General features: G+C 38.8%; 1 protein-coding gene across 1 annotated transcript in view; it reads left to right on the top strand.

Moving 5' to 3' along the window:
* The first annotated feature begins 459 nt into the window (after positions 1-459).
* The window catches only part of LOC106132151 (uncharacterized), a 35,370-nt gene continuing 18,083 nt past the window's right edge, over positions 460-17,746 (top strand). The window contains exons 1-11 of the mRNA XM_060947379.1: positions 460-601; positions 2,870-2,994; positions 4,910-5,082; positions 6,020-6,153; positions 12,132-12,334; positions 12,818-13,006; positions 13,293-13,432; positions 13,867-14,018; positions 14,698-14,882; positions 16,873-17,048; positions 17,311-17,717. Of these exons, the coding sequence (XP_060803362.1) occupies positions 460-601; positions 2,870-2,994; positions 4,910-5,082; positions 6,020-6,153; positions 12,132-12,334; positions 12,818-13,006; positions 13,293-13,432; positions 13,867-14,018; positions 14,698-14,882; positions 16,873-17,048; positions 17,311-17,717 (2,026 nt within the window). The remainder of the gene's footprint in view (positions 602-2,869; positions 2,995-4,909; positions 5,083-6,019; positions 6,154-12,131; positions 12,335-12,817; positions 13,007-13,292; positions 13,433-13,866; positions 14,019-14,697; positions 14,883-16,872; positions 17,049-17,310; positions 17,718-17,746) is intronic.

The raw sequence follows: 17,746 nt of genomic DNA, 5'->3' as shown, positions 1-17,746 counted from the left end.
CTACAAGGATTTTCTATGTACGAACATTTATTATTTAACCTTATAATCATCAACTCAATTCAATTTATAGGCATTTATTATATTCTTCTTCTTTCTCCTGACTTTAGACCCCGGTTGCATCCTCACCACTTTAGAGAGGAGTCCGGGGTATGCCTTTGACCATGGATCCTGGATTGGGTGAGTCAGGTCTCTACACGAAGCGACTCCCATCTGACCTCCGCAACCTTTGCATGTTCTCATGACCTGACCCGTATTGAATCGATGATGGTTACACATCCAGTGGCTCGAATGTGCAGGTTTCCTTACGACGTTTTCCCTCACCGAAATAGCATCTATTAGTACTCCAACTAATTAAAATAACTTAGAATTAATTATATTCTATACGTACGTAAAATCTAGGTATCTTGAAATAAATGGCTCCCTTTCATTTTGCAAAATCCTTCTTTTTTGTTTAACAGTATGGGGTCGGGTGTGTCTACATCTGCGCACGAGTTGCCGGGTGGAGACCTCAGGCTCCCCACCACTGGCCTCAAGTTCTCAGTGAACCAGCTACGGTCTCTCAACTCCAGCGTGGATGCTTTGTATGAAGAAGACCAGAGAGGTAGGCAAGTTGGCGTTACCCTAGATTGTTAGGTTAAGTTACTCCGTTACCTGTTAAAGTTTCGGAGGTCAGATGGGAGTGGCTTCGTGTAAAAACCTAACTCACTCAATAAAGGATCCATAGTCAAAGGCATACCCCGGGATCCTCGAGAGGTAAGGATGCATCCGAGACTTAAGCTAGGAGGAAGAAGAAGTTAGGTTAAGGTACCTACTGCCCGCGACTCAGTCAACCAAAAAGGAAAAAAATACACTATACTACCCCCTTAGAGGGTGGGTGTAGAAATTATCGTATACATACCAGTTTTGAAGTTGGATTCACAGAATTTCTTTGGTTGGTTGCTAAGATTTGGCGAGTCTAAGGAATATTTATTGAATTTCCCATTTCACAAATCCACTCTGAGGCAAACTCTCGTAACAAATTAAAAGAAGTAGCAAATCTATAATCAGTCAATCAATTTAATCTTTTTCTAAACTATTAAGCGTAAGACAGCGTTAGGAAATTCATATTTTTTATTTCCACCGATCGGGAATAAGGACCACCCGAGGGTCCTCTCCAGGGAGGTGGTGATGTAACCAGTACTATCGCCAGGAGGGAGAAAATGTTCACACTTTTCCAAATGCGTAAATATTATTTTTCGTAACTGTACAGTAAACAGCATATCAAGGTATTGCATGGAAAACTATGACGCTGTAATAGAGACGAATTCGCAGTGAGTTTGGGTAGGTTAATATAATGTTGACTGTACATACATAAATACATACATATGGTCACGTCTATATCCCTTGCGGGGTAGACAGAGCCAACAGCCTTGTATAGACTAATTTGCCACGTTCAGCTATTTGGCTGCAAGATATAATTGAGATTTAAATAGTGACGGGTTGCTAGCCCATCGCCTAAAAGAAGAATCCCAAGTTTATAAGCCTACCCTTAGTTGACTGTACAACAGCCGCTAATAATTATTTTCTGAACCGTGTGATTCCAATTTGAGTATAGCGAAAGAGTTAATATTCATTACTTAATGAAGGCTTCTTCATCATGGCTGTTAGAACGTAATTAACGTTGCTCGAATGTTGAAAGGTCACCCCAGCGTAGTAAAGGTGCCAATCCATTGCTTCAGATAAAATTTGTATAGCAATTAAATGATAAATATTGTGACACTAATATGTGTGTACTTAAAAACTTTTTAACTTATTCTTATAATGAATAGGATCACTCCAGCTCTTTCTTATAGATGTCGTAAAAGGCGACTAAGGGATAGGCTTACAAACTTGGGATTCTTTTTTAGGCGATGGGCTGTACCTGTGTACCTGTCACTATTTGAATCTCAATTCTATCATTAAGCCAAATAGCTGAACGTGGCCATTCAGTCTTTTCAAGACTATTGGCTCTGTCTACTCTGCAAGGGATATAGATGTGACCGTATGTATGTATGTATGTAACTTTTGTTGGCATCTTCAATAAATTATGTGTACACATACCAACGTTCCCAAATTCACTGTAAATTCGGTAGTATTTTCGCGTCATAGACATGCAGGTTAACTTGTTATACGGTTAACTGTACATTATAATACTCACGTTAAAAATATTCAACATATCTGTGCTCGCGACTTCGTTCGCGTGGAATAGTTATTTTGGGCATCATTGAAGCCCTCAAGGATCAATAATTTTCCCCGTGTTTTTTCTCATTTTCCATTATTTCTTATATAGTTTATAATTGCAGCGTGATGTTATATAGCCTAAAGCCTTCCTCGATAAATGGTCTATTTAACACAAAAATAATTTTTCAATTCGAACCAGTAGTTACTGAGATTAGCGCGTTCAAACAAACAAACAAACTCTTTAACTTTATAATATTAGTATAGATATAGACTTCAAACCACGACTAATTTGCGAAAGTTTGAAGGATGTGTGCGGCAAAAATACTGAACGGACTTTCATGAGATTAGACTTCAGATTGTTTTTTTTTTGTGACTTTGTTATATTTTTTTTACTGTATCACTCATTAATCTTATAAATTAATTAATGAAGTTCTTATAAAATGTACACCTTATTTTGACTATTCTAATAAAAAAACCACCCTAATTAATAAAGTTATTTTCTTTGTAGTCACATTGTTTGATTGAAATTGTCCAATTCAATTGTCTTGGACCAAAAAAGAATAATCTTTAAAGAAATAAATAAAAAAATGTACCTACCTATATACATTATATCATACGAACCTAACCTATGCATCATACTTGACAGAAACTTAGAGTAACTATTTTGCAGGTCAAATGTCAACCAAGTTGGAGAGCGCCGTGGAGACCCTGGTGCAGAGGATAGTGGACGGGGCTGGACAGAGGGACCCCCGGTTCAGATGCTGCCATTTAATAGCTCTGCATCGGGGGAAATTGGTATGTCAATAAGTTGTATAACAATGATAAATTCAAATTAAATTCTTTTTATCTATATCTATATCTATACTATATATAAAGCTGAAGAGTTTGTTTGTTTGTTTTTAATATATGTATTTATTGCATATAAATTTACACAGTAACAAGATGTATGTAGGTAGGTATACCGTGTGGTTCCCGGCACCATTACAAAAAAGAATAGGACAACTCCATCTCTTTCCCATGGACGTCGTAAAAGGCGACTAAGGGATAGGCTTACAAACTTGGGATTCGTTTTTAGGCGATGGGCTAGCAACCTGTCACTATTTGTTGTATCTCAACTAACTAACTAAACCAAACAGCTGAGCGTGGCCTATCAATCTTTTCAAGACTGGTGGCTCTGTCTACCCCGCTACGGACATAGACGTGATCATATGTATGTATGTTATCTATATCTATACTATATATAAAGCTGAAGAGTTTGTTTGTTTGTTTTAATATATTTATTGCATATAAATTTACACAGTAACAAGAAAATAGTAAGTACATAGTTATAAAACAAACAAATCATTGTTTGAATTCAATTTGTTTGTTTGAACGCGCTAATCTCAGGAACCACTGGTTCGAATTTAAAAATTCTTTTTGCGTTGAATAGAAAATTTATCGAGGAGGGCTTGAGGTTATATGTATAACATCACGCTGCAACTATAAGGAGCGAAGAAATAATGGAATATGTAAAAAACGGGGAACATTATTCATCCTTGAGGGCTTCAATGATGCCCAAATTAACTATTCCACGCGGACGAAGTCGCGGGCACAGCTAGTTCATTAATATGGTACATTTCAAACATCACTTTATAATTGTCATATGTTTTGGTTTCACCACATTGGTTGATGTGAAATAAATTATTTAAAACTATGTTTACTGCCGTTTCCAAAGCGTCAATGCAGAAGAAGCGGTAACAAACTGCACTGTAGCATTTTCTTCAATAACGTCAATTTCAACTTTTTTTTCTTTCATCGTTAATGCAAGATCTCTGTCGTGTGGTTCCCGACACTTTAGAAAAAGACCACTATATGCCTTCCCATGCCGTAGAAGGTAACTAAGGGAAAGGCAAATAAACTTAGGATTCTTCTTGTAGGCGATGGTCTACCAACCTAATTTGTGACAAAATTTAATCATTTATGTATAATTTTAGGTCATCATTGGCCTTTGTGAAGTCATAATAAAGAACTCGTAACGAGAAATTAACTGCATCATTAATGACCACGTTATACAATAATTCTTATTCTTGACCCATGACCTCCATAAGAGGTCATACAAAAATACATAACAAACAACAATATTTATTAAACTCTGTCAAATAGTGCTAATGTCGTAGTAATGAAGTTCTTGCTTACACACTTGCGGGGTAGACAGAGCTAACAGTCTTGAAAAGACTGAAAGGCCATGTTCAGTTGTTTAGCTTAATGTTAGAATTGAGATTTAAATAGTGACAGGTTGCCAGCTCATTGCCTAAAAGAAGAATCTCAAGTTAATAAGCCTATCCCTTAGTCGCCTTTTACGACATCCGTGGGTAAGAGACGGAGTGGTCCTATTCTTTTTTCTATTGGTGCCGCGAACCACACGGCACTGAAGTTGAAGTTCTTGCTTAAACATAATGCACTTGCGGGGTAGACAGAGCCAACAGTCTTGAAAAGACTGAACGGCCATGTTCAGTTGTTTGGCTTAATGATAGAATTGAGATTTAAATAGCGACAGGCTGCCAGCCCATCGCCTAAAAGAAGAATCCCAAGTTTATAAGCCTATCCCTTAGTCACCTTTTACGACATCCATGGAAAAAAGATTAATTGGTTTTACTATTTTTCTACTGGTGCCGGGAACCACACAATACATCTCCTGGATGATGAAGTAGATATTATTATTTCCAAACAGATGCGTTCCCGTTCTTTAGAGTATCTGGTGACATTGGACTCTTTACCCGGGCTGAACGGGAGTGAAGACTGCCGGCTGCAGGATGGTCCCGTGGGTTATGGAAAGATTCGGCTGAGCGGGAGGGAAGCCCAGAAGTGGGAGGAGTTCCTGTCGCCAGCTGGGTATTTATGCAGGTGGGTGATATATAGGTTATCTTATCTATCTTCATATACTAATATTTTGAAGCTGAAGAGTTTGTTTGTTTGTTTGAACGCGCTAATCTCAGGAACAACTGGTTCGAACGGAAAAAGTATTGTTGTGTCGAATAGACCATTAATCGAGGAAGGCTTAAGGCTCTATAACATCACGCTGCAACTATAAGGAGCAAAGAAATAATGGAAAATGTGAAAAAAAACGGGGAAAATTTTTAATCGTTGAGGGCTTTAATGATGCCCAAATTAACTATTCCACGCGGACGAAGTCGCGGGCACAGATAGTATCTTATACCTACATAAAAAAGAGGTTCTATATTGAGATGGTAACGGCCTCTGTGGCTCAAAGGTAATGCGCTTGTCTGTGTCACAGTTGGTCCCGGGTTTGAATCCCAGCCAGGGCATAATAAAAAATGCACTTTCTCTGATTGACCTGAGTCTTGGATGTTTATCTATATAAGTATTTATTATAAATTACAATTTCGTTGAGTTAGTGTCTCGTTATACAAGTTCCGAATTTACTTCGAGGCTTACTCAATCTATGTTATTTGTACATACATACATATCATCACATCTATATCCCTTGCGGGGTAGACAGAGCCAATAGTCGTTACAAGACTGAAAGGCCACGTTCAGCTGTTTGGCTTAATGATAGTATTGAGATTCATATAGTGGCAGGTTGCTAGCCCATCGCCTAAAAGAAGAATCCCAAGTCTATAAGCCTATCCCTTAGTCGCCTTTTACGACAACCATTGGATTGAGACGTAGTGGTTTTATTCCTTTTATTCATTGGTGCCGGGAACTACGCGGTTAACTATAGGAAATTTACAGTTAATTTCTTAACATTTCGGGAACGTGGAGTCACTAACATTTTTTATAGAATCAGAAGAGTCTTTCATGGAATATTTTTGTCTTTAAGAGATAAGGTTGTAGAAAGATGGGTGGAGCTGATCGCGCGCTGTGCCAACGCGAAGGGCGGCGGCGGAGCCCGGGTGCTGTGCGCACGCGCCGCGCACAGGGCGAAGCCCTACAACTACTGCTACATGGAGAAAGGTACATCCATACATACATATAATCACGTCTATATCCCTTGCGGGGTAGACAGAGCCAACAGTCTTGTAAAGACTGATAGGCCACGTTCAGCTATTTGGCTTTAGGATAGAATTGAGATTCAAATAGTGACAGGTTGCTAGCCCATCGCCTAAAAAATAATCTCAAGTATGTAATCCTATCCTATCCCTTAGTCGCCTTTTACGACATCCATGGGAAAGAGATGGAGTGGTCCCATTCTTTTTTGTATTGGTGCCGGGAACCACACGGCACACACATGGAGAAAGGTAATTATCATCATTGGTATCCTGCCTTGAGGAGCATTTGGTTGGGTGAGATAAGTTTTAACACAAAGCGACTGAGGTCTGATCTAAGAAAACTAACTGGATCTTGGTTACAAGTCCAGTTGTGAAGCTGAATGTGCAGGTTTTTACAGGATTCCTCACGATGTTTTCCGTCACCGTAAGAGCATAGTTTAAGGCGAAAATATGTATCGATAAAACCGATATATTTGAATTTTTTGGGGTAGAAATTCAGGGATCGTGGGGCCCATCTGCCGACCAGCTATTTCGACAATTGTCGAAAAAGTTGATTGAGGTATCTCGTGACAGAAGGGCTGGTAATTATGTGGCTCAGAGAATAAGCATTGCTATTCAAAATGGAAATGCTGCCAGCCTTTTAGGCACACTCCCGCAAGTTGATGCTATGTAGGGTAGCTGTACAATTTTATAATTGAACTTGTAGTTTGTAATCATGTTATTTTAATAGTAGTTGCTATACAGCTGAACATAGCCTTTTAAAGACTGTTTGCTCTGTCTACCCTGCAAGGGGTAAAGACGTAAACCTTTCAACAAATATCCGGTCTATTGCAAACCTACATTTTCCGCTAAAAACAGAAGTTGGAGCGCCCAACTCGATGAGCAAACATTCCGACGATATCCGAAGGTCGTAGTTAGTGGAACGTGTGGAATGAGGAAAGTTGCAATGCCAGAGTTGCAGCTAAACTTTGCCGGCATGTTTCGTATCATTATAAATGTAAAACATTCATGAGTATGGGGAGCGGGGAATAACTTTAGGATTAAACTAGCTGTGCCCGCGACTCCGTCCGCTTGGAATAGTTATTTTGTAGGGCATCATTGAAGCCCTCGAGGGTGAATAATTTTACCCGTTTTTTTTTTCACATTTTCCATTATTTCTTCGCTCCTAATAGTTGTAGTGTGATGTAATATAGCCTAAAGCCCCAGTCTTCCAAGTCCGCCCAACGTGTTAACAACTTTGCCTCAAACGATCGCATTAAACTTTGCCTGACAGCTGCCGTCTGAAGACACTAGATAACATTTAGATAAGCACATAACAAGATATAATAGAAGTCTTTATAAGAATGTAACGAATCTTATAATTTCAGTATTATAGTATCATATCCATAGCTATGGTCAAAAGTTTAACCAAATCGAACGGTAGTAATTTGAAGGGGACTCTTACACATTCAGACAACTAGATGTGTAAAAATGATCCAATAAATGGATTCGGTTCTCTAAAGCTTGTGGAGTTCAGGAAGGAGTAGCTTCGTAAAAAAACTTGACTAATCAAAATACACACAAACAAACAGACACAAAAACGGCGATAGTTAGTTCAAATATTGATTTCTTCCTCCTGGCTTTAGTCCCGGTTGCATCCTCACCACTCAGGAGAGGAGCCCGGGGTATGCCTTTGACCATGAATCCTGGATAGGTTGAGTCAAATTGTTACACAAAGCGACTCCCGTCTGACCTCCGCGACCATTGCAGGGGAACCTAACCCGTATTAGATCACGGTTACACATCCAGTTGCCTGAATGTGCAGGTTTCCCCACGATGTTTTCCCTCACCGAAAGAGCATCGGTTCGTATAGAAACATAGATAAATAATACATACATTCATATGTTCACGTCTATATCCCTTGCGGGGTAGACAGAGCCAACAGTCTTGAAAGGACTGAATGGCCACGTTCAGCTATTTGGCTTAATGATAGAATTGAGATTCAAATAGTGACACGTTGCTAGCCCATCGCCTAAAAAAGAATCCCAAGTTTGTAAGCCTATCCCTTAGTCGCCTTTTACGACATCCATGGGAAAGAGATGGAGTGGTCCTATTGTTTGTTTGTAAACTCTTTATTGCACATAAAAATAAATATAACAAAATCAGAACAGTCATTGAATATAAAAGAATATGTACAATGGCGGACTTATCCCAATCGGGATTTCTTCCAGTCAACCAAAATAAAAAGGAAAATCAAAGTCAAAGAGGCAGCGCAGTTAAAAGCATTGAGGATGCGTTACAATAATCAATAAATTACAAACTAATTAATGATAAACATACATAAATAAAATATATATAAACATACATAAATATAAGTACACTCAAATGTTAGATGCATCAGAATACAGTCTTTTGATTAGTGTTTTAAAAGAACTTAGGTTAGGGGCAGATCTCGTATCTTGGGGAAGATCATTCCAAAGCTGAGCAGAACGTACACTAAAAGATAAACCATAAGTTCGAGAGGAATAAGGAGGAATAAGTAATTTGGGATCGTTATGAGACCGCAAACGACTATCCGTCTCACGGAATGAGAAATTATCATGAAGATAGTGGGGGAAAGAAGGATTAAAAAGGACATTAAACAAGAGAGATAGTGTGTGAACATTACGTCTAAGGCGAATTGGGAGCCAATTCAATTGGCGACGAAACTCTGAAACATGATCGAACTTACGAAGACCGAAAACAAAGCGAATGCCCTGGTTTTGTAAACGCTCTAACTTGTCAAGCAATTCCTCAGTAATGTTCAAACAAGCAACATCGGAATAATCTAGAAGAGGAAAGAGAAGCGACTGAACAAGCACAACTTTAGTGACGACGGGTAAAAATTTTTGCATTCGGCGAAGTGAGTGTAACGACACATACATCTTACGGCTGATTTCATTAATATAGGGAATCCACGAGAGAGTCTGGTCAATGATGATACCCAGATTAGTCACTTTGGGAGATAAAGGAATAATATTGTTATTCAGAACTAGGCTAGGAACCATCACATTTTCCAATTTCGAAATATAATGCGGACTACCAATAACAATGGCCTGTGACTTGGCAGCATTAACTAAAAGACCAAAACGGCTTGACCAATCTGCAATCCTCTCCAAATCCGAATTAATGGTACTAAAAGCATCATTAATATCATCCAAACTAGCAGACGCATAGATCTGTAAGTCATCGGCATAAAGATGAAAATTAGAGGAAAGAGATGCAGTAATACCATCAACGAATATTGAGAACAGAACCGGAGAAAGAATTCCACCCTGCGGAACACCAGCTACTAGATCACACCAATCTGAGAAGCAATCATTCAATTTTATACGTTGTTTACGACCAGTAAGGTAAGATGAAAACCAACAGAGGGCATTTGAGGAAAAATTTAAAGTACGTAAAATTTCAACCAAAATATCGAAATCGACAGTATTAAAAGCACTTGTGAAATCAAGAAGAACAAGTACGGTAAGCTTTTTATTATCAATATTAAAACGGATGTCATCCGTAATTTTTACAAGAGCTGACGTAGTACTATGGCCACATTTAAAACCTGATTGAAAAGAACTTAAAATATTATAGCGAGATAAGTGTGCACTTAATTGTTGATGGACATGATATTCCAAGATTTTTGACAGCACAGACAGAATTGAAATAGGACGCAAATGAGAAGGACTTGAAGGCGAATTTCTTTTAGGAAGAGGAATTATGTGAGCGAGTTTCCAATTAGTGGGAAAGATGCCCGACGAAATGGAACAGTTTAAGATGTTTACAATATAAGGGGCAATCAATTCCGCTATCGGTTTAATCATATCAAGGGATATAGCGTCATCACCTACTGCCCTTGAATTAATGGACTTAATTAATTTTATTGCATCGTCAATGGTAATCTCATTTATACAGAAAGAGGGGAAATCACAAGAAGGTTGAACAGCCAGACTAGCAAGCGTTGCCTGTTTCGTAAATGACGAACAATTCTTAGAAGAAGAACAAAAGTGCCTATTTAATTCATTTACGTCCATATCAAAACTCTCCTCAGGCCCTTGCTTTCCAAAACCCAAACCCTTCAAAAACTTCCACAATTTACCAGGGGGACAGTTTTCCACATTAGAATGAATATATTTGCGCTTAGCATCCCTACATTTTTTATTGCAAAAATTACGAAGAAAAACATAAGCAGAATGGTTCTCAGCAGATGGGCACTGACGTAATTTTAGTTTAGCTTTATCTCTTCTGGCCATGCACTTCCTGATCTCGGGTGTGAGCCAAGGAGCAGGGTTATGTTTAATGCGAACAGGATGAAGAGGAGCATGTTTATCGAAAAGTGATAATAAGATTTCGTTGAATTTAGAGACCTTTGAATCTACGTCTGGAGCCATTAAAACAGTGCTCCAGTCCGCATTATTAAAATCAGTTAAAAATAACTGTTCATTAATTGCCGTGAAATCACGACGGAAAATAACTTTGTGTCTACGCTTAGGAGAACGCAACTTAAAAGACGCATAAAGAAGGTCATGAGCAGAAAAACACACTGCATTAAATTGGCCATGAACTGACACAAGATCCGGGGAAGAAGTGATAATAAGATCAAGAAAAGAAGGCGGACCATTATGTGGAAAATGTGTAGCGCTAAGAGGAAGGCAGTGTAAATTTAAAGAATGAAGAAGAGAAAGAAGAGATCTTGATCTTGAATCATTTTTAATAAGACAAGTATTAAAATCCCCCATTATAATAATGTGTTCGAAACGACTACGATAATCCGACAAAAGAAGCTCAAAAGAGGAAAAGTAATTTATATGAAGAGAAGGGCAATAATATACACCAAGAAGAATTTTAGTATGAGAAAGGGAAATTTCTAGAAAAAGGTGTTCAGGGTTTTCATATGCAGAAGGAGATTGAGATAAAATTTGGCATGGTATATCACCTCGTAAATAAATAGCGACTCCACCACATCTTACCATTTTAGTGACACCATTAGTGACGGTTTCGTAAATTCGATCATTTCTAAATAGTTTAAATCCCGGAAGGGGATACATAGTTGAAGGAAGAGAAGGTTTCAGAAAGCTCTCCGAAATGAGAATTGCGTGAACGGAAGAATTAGAAAATAACGACAATAAGTCGGAGTAATGTTCAGGTATGCTTTGTGCATTTATGTGTACAACATTAAAGTTCTTGGAGAAAGAAGAAAAAGTAGCGTTCAAATTATCGCCTAAAGATCGCTCAAAATCGTCAGCACTGAGGAGGCTGTCCGAGGAAGAGGAAAGAGAAAAATAATCATCTCCAGAACTGTTACCGAATACATCAGCCATAGAGTGTAACAATAAATAAATAAAATATCCTAAATAATAAAAATAAATTTAAGGTATATAAAACTAATTAAAATTCCTAAAATATAACAATAGTGGTACAATTTTCTTGCCAGACATTAATTTTAAACAATAAGAGTAAGCCTACCATATATGTGGGCTCTATATTCTATTTAACAATTAAAAAGACTCACGAACTTAAAAAAAAAGAATGACAGATGTCAATGACATTAATTGTCATTGAAGGATCATGTCATAAACTGATTGAACTAAATAAAGCTACAAATTATCTACCCTAAAAATAAACAAAAACTATTAAAACAAAAACAAGGTAGATATATATTATTTGAAATAAAAGGAAAAATAGAAGTGCACGAAAACATCGTTATTTTTTCGTTGATTTCGCTTGTAAACGAGCACTAATAGGACGAGACTTATTATTTGGCGGTACGGCACTGGAAGAGGGTTGTGTGCCTCGCACTGGCTCATTACTGTTAGCCGCAGCAAGCTCATCAGTGATAGCATGTAGCTCCGCCATTGTAGTAATTTTCTTTTTTGTATTGGTGCCGGGAACCACACGGCACTCTATACTAACTTTTATACCTTTGTCGTAAAGTGTCACCTGCTCAGTTCACAAACGACCGTCGCCTGGCCATCGTGGAGGGAGCGGCCTGGGTCATGGTGCGGGTGGGGGCTGGTGAAGCAGAAGCCAAGCTGATGCTGGGAGCAAGGGTTGAAGGGTGCAGTGCTTCGGCTTATTCTAGCAGGGTGCCGTTGACGCATCCCCTGGCACTATTACACTATACCGCTGCTCAGGGGGTAAGAGTTATGTCTTCTTTCTTATTGATTGCATTATTGTGTCATTTTAACAACTCTATGTTAAAAGTCGCATCTATGATTCACTAAAGGCCGCTGGCCACTTCGTCCGTGTGGAATTAATCCCGCGGGAACTCCGGTATAAAAAGTAGCCTATATGTTATTTTGGGTCTTCAGCTACCTACATATCAAATTTTATCTTAATCAGGTCAGTAGTTTTTGCGTGAAAGAGTAACAAACATCCATACTGACATAACATATGAAGCGAAGGAAGTATGCAGAGATCGTGGCAAGTGGAAAGAGGTAGTCTCTGCCTACCCCTCCGGGAAAGAGGCGTGATTTAATGTATGTATACTGACATAATCACAAACTTTCGCATTTACAATATTAGTAGGATATTTATCCATTACTGTTAAAGAAAGCCAATTCTATGAACCTTACTCAACAATTATCTTCAAAAACATTATCGAGATTACAAACTTGCAGGGTTACTACGCAGTAGCAATACAACCGCCCTCGTCCATTGTGTGCGCTGAACGGGCCGCCACTTGGCAGATCTGGCAACCAGCCCTGGAGGCGACCCTGGACAGCCAAGTGTCTCCCGTGGCCACCATCGCCAGGATCGCTGGAGCTCTGAACGGGTTGATCGACAAGATGAGGGAAGGTTGCTATCAGGTGAGTCTGCCTTACGAGAAGTCTGGTCTCAATGTGATGTGTTTGAGGAAACAGCGGTTTAACCAAGGAGTTCGCGTGGATGTCGTTAAAGGCGAGTAAGGGATATGCTTGTAAACTTGGGATTTTACTTTTAGGCGATGGGCTAGCAACCTGTCACTATTTGAATCTCAATTCTGTCGTTAAGCTAAACAGCTGAACGTGGCCTATCAGTCTTTTCAACTGTTGGCCATGTCTAATTGTCTACCCCGCAAGGGATATAGACGTGATCATATTAATGAATTTCCAGGGCACCCTCCGATCTTTGAGCCGGTATGCAGCATGGTGCGCGTTTCGTCGGCGAGTGGATCGCTGCGCCGGCGCATCGGGCGTGTCCAAGTATTGCTTGGCTGCTCACTCCTCGCATCATCTCCTTCTGATTCTTGACGAGTAAGTGACTCTAAATACCTTACCATTTTTATCAATTATTTTATAAAACTATTCATCAAGTTTGCAGCTCATCCCTTAGTCTATACTTCTATTACATACATATAGTCACCCTTGCAGGGTAGACAGAGCCAATAGTCTTGAAAAGACAGAATGGCCACGTTCAGCTATTTGGCTTAACGATAGAATTGTGATTCAAATAGTGACAGGTTGCTAGCCCACCGCCTAAAAAGAATCCCAAGTTTGTAAGCCTATTCCTTAGTCGCGTTTTACGACATCCATGGGAAAGAGATGGAGTAATTAATAAAATTACAAAAAATAATAGGACCACTTTTCTTTTTTTGTATTGGTGCCGGGAACCACACGGCACTATATATTTATTTATTTTACATTTTCAACCATAAGAACCAGTTAGAAACATCTGTATTTTGTCACAGGCTGGTGTCAATATGTGAACGTGGCGGTACAGTCGGCTACATTTACCCCGTGGAGCGCAGCGGTACAGTGAGGCGCGGCGGGCGTGGTGGCGAGTGGGCGGCAGACGGACTCTGTCTCAGAAACTGTCTTATGGAGCTGTTGAGGAGTGCTGGTAAAACTTATTTTGGTCATGATTTGCTCGTCATAGTCTTTATACATTACTAATTTATCTTCTAAGAGATTGCCTGAGCATATACATGCATATGGTCACGTCTATATCCCTTGCGGGGTAAACAGAGCCAACAGTCTCGAAAGACTGATAAGCCACGCTCAGCTATTTGGCTTAATGATAGAATTGAAATTCAAATAGTATTAAGTTGCTAGCCCATCGCCTAAAAAAGAATCCCAAGTTTGTAAGCCTATCCCTTAGTCGCCTTATACGACATCCATGGGAAAGAGATGGAGTGGTCGTATTCTTTTTTTTATTGGTGTCGGGAACCACACGGCACTGTCTTATGGAGCTGTTGAAGAGTGCTGGTAAAGCCTATTCTGGTCATGATTTGCTTGTCATAGTCTTTATGGACTTACATATATTACTATTTAATCTTCAAAGGAATTGTCTGAGCCAATTGCCACATAAATCAAAGGCCAGGTTTAGCTGCATCGTCATGGCTTAGCGGTGGAATTGGAATTGAGTTGGTTTCGAAGTAAGTTCGAGACTTGTGTTACGAGATACTAACTCGAGATACAAAATTTTATCATAAATACTTTTATAGAAAATATCCAAGACCCATGAAGAACCAAATAAAGTTGGTTTGTCATCGTAATTTAAATATTCATATCATCATTAGCCTCCGAAGACATTCCACCAACCCCCTCAGAGAACTTGGAAGCAGCTCTGTTGAACCGTTGGGAGAATCTGAACAAGGAGTCGAAGTCCGCTGCTGGTACCACACCGACCTTCTCCAGAAGACAACTGAGATACCTGTGGAGGGTCTCCAGTGAGCTAGTCAAGTACAAGAATATGATTGTTTGCGTAAGTTCTTTCTCATTTTTTTGTTTTATTACTTTGAAAGCTCAAGTTTGTTTCTATATATGTTCTCATACATATAATCAGGTCGATATCCCTTGCGGGGTAGGCAAAGATATCAGTCTTGAAAAAAATGATAAGCCACGTTCAGCTGTATGGCTTATTGATAGAAATGAAATTCAAATAGTGACAGGTTGCTAGCCAATCGCCTAAAAGAAGAATCACAAGTTTATAAGTCAATCACTTAGTCGCCTTTTACGACATCCATGGGAATGAGACGGAGTGGTCTTATTCTTCAGGGAACCACATGGCACCAATAAAAAAATAGTAAGTTTCAATCAAATATATCATTTAATTTGTATCAACTAAGGTTTCAAGTTCTAGGAATCGAATGTCCCTCATTTTACATTTCACCTCTATTATAAGTTGGAATAGCCAAGTTACCTGGTAGTAGATCTAAGGCTTCAAAGTTTCCACGGGACATAGTTCAGATTATCGAATACCTAACGTTGTACACCTCGTGTAGATAGTTAGACTGCTTCGTTGTTAACTTATATAGACGATGTAGTGAATAGATCGCAATGTGGAAACTCACAGGTTCTCTAGGTTTCTTGTAAAAAGGCAGTGTTTGGCGGAATGTAAATGAATAATTATCGGGTCAAGAGTACCGTAAACTGACGAGCTTACGTGAAGGTAATGTGGATGAAGCGGAAGAAGTATGCAGGGATCGGAAGTAGAATGATGAATAGAATGAAGTTACCACTTTTTCAATTATGTTCGTCAATTATTTTTTTTATTCATTACTTTGGGAAATTTCAACATTACTTAATAATTGTCATAACTTTTAGATTCACAACATTGATTGATGTCAAATAAGTTACCTACTTAAAACTAAGTTTACTGCCGCTTCCAAAGCGTCAGCGCAGACGAAACTGTATCAAACTGCACTGCAGCATTCTCTTCAAAAACGTCAACTTCACAATTATCCAAACTTAGAATATAAATGTGGATGAGAGAATACATTGTTATGATTTAATTATTTATACGGAATTTTATTAATACAGTGTTACTCTATTTGATAAGAGAACAGTGTTAGTTTGAAACTATGGTTCTGTGAAAATAGGTCACGGAACTAGATAATGGAATCAAACGAGAGGGTTAACTTATTGCTTGCATCACAATAACTTGATTTCTATGAAGTTTAATGAAGTTTCATATAGAAAATCAAGATATTGTCGTGTAGTTTTTCAGAATAGGTATTTTACTCTAAGTAAATTGATTCAAGTCAGGTTAGGTTAAAGTCACAGGTCACAGGACAGGTCTGTTTCGAATGGCAATCATTTTTGATTGTAAACTTTATACATATGTACATATCAACACCCCTGTCGCCCATTGGGGTAGGCAGAGACTGTGGATTTTCACTTGCTACGATCTCTATAGACCTCTCCCGCTTCCTAAATACTCATTACTCTTTTCGTGCTTATTCGACGATTACGGGTACTCCCAACATCTCCCTTTTTTAAGACATTCGAAATTTGCATTATACTACTTATAAATATCAATTAATTCGCCAATTCTGAATTGTAGTCGAAAGCCGATTTTGTATTGATGAACAACCAAGACGACAATAATTGGAAACTATGCTATTGGAACCTTTATTTTTTGATACATAATTGATTATTTATTTACAACTTTATAGTCAAATAATGATAAATGATAACTTTTGAACGGGTGAAAAAAACTATTCCACGCGGACGAAGTCGCGGGCACAGATAGTTTTAAAATAAAAGACGAAAATTAAAAATGTTATTACAAGTAATTAAATGGATCAGTACAACTGCGTTTACTATGTGGTTAAATAAGTTTTAAAAACTTACTTAGTTTGCTACAAGTGATATAGAACTTTTATAATTTTCGTTTTTGTTATAGATTAAATTATTTATTTAAATTGAGGGTCTTCAAACAGGTTCAGTAAAAGATTAAAAAATTTATACAGGAGACCCAAAGCAACTTCCGTCAGAACCTGATCCAGGCTTCATCCGTCCACCAAGAGGCCGTCGAAGACCTGATCCATGTGCTGGCCATCATGCTGGACCAGGCTCGTGACCTGTACCTCAACAACTTCCAACACAGAACCTTGGGGGAGTTCGATAGGGAGATGTCAACTTACAGGTAATACAAGATGGCTGCCTATGAGTAATCCATACTATCCAAGCTTAGAAATCTGAATAATCCGCTGATTGGACTGGTCTTCCAGTCTTTTTGAGACTGGAAGACCAGATTTGTCCGCAAGGGATACTGGGAGACGTGACTATATGTATGTATTTTTAATTACTTACTGGGAAGACCTTGCATAATTATTGAAACCAAGATTACTGCAATAAAGAATATAATATTATTTTATTTTGTAAAGAATAAAATAATTTTCTCGCAGATCAAAGAAATGGAACAAACTGAAAGACTACTACGATGCCTCATCAGCCTGCCTCATCGACGCCGTCAGGAGAGACCCTGAACTGAGACAGGAGGACTTACAGGACCCGCTTAACACCATGAAGCTCATTTTAAACTGGTTATACAGAGGCACTAAAGAGGACAAGAAGTACTTAGGACCAGTTCTGAAACCATATTTGGATGGTCTCTTTACGTCTTCATTAGAGAATGGGTGGTTTTTGGAGGAGTTTGATGGGTGTTCGGATAAGGAGTTTGAGGGTCTGAAGGAGTATTGCTTGGGGGTTCATGGTGGGAGTGTGGAGCCCTGTATGGGGTTGCTCGATGCGGCTAAGAGGCAGGCGTGGGCGAAGGCCATGGTGGATTTCGTGGACAGGTTTAGACATGTTGGTAAGTGTAACACAGATATCTTTAAATAT

The sequence above is a fragment of the Amyelois transitella genome, chromosome 13 (assembly GCF_032362555.1).
Source record: "Amyelois transitella isolate CPQ chromosome 13, ilAmyTran1.1, whole genome shotgun sequence".
Taxonomy (NCBI): domain Eukaryota; kingdom Metazoa; phylum Arthropoda; class Insecta; order Lepidoptera; family Pyralidae; genus Amyelois; species Amyelois transitella.
This window is presented reverse-complemented; position numbering and strand designations above follow the sequence as displayed.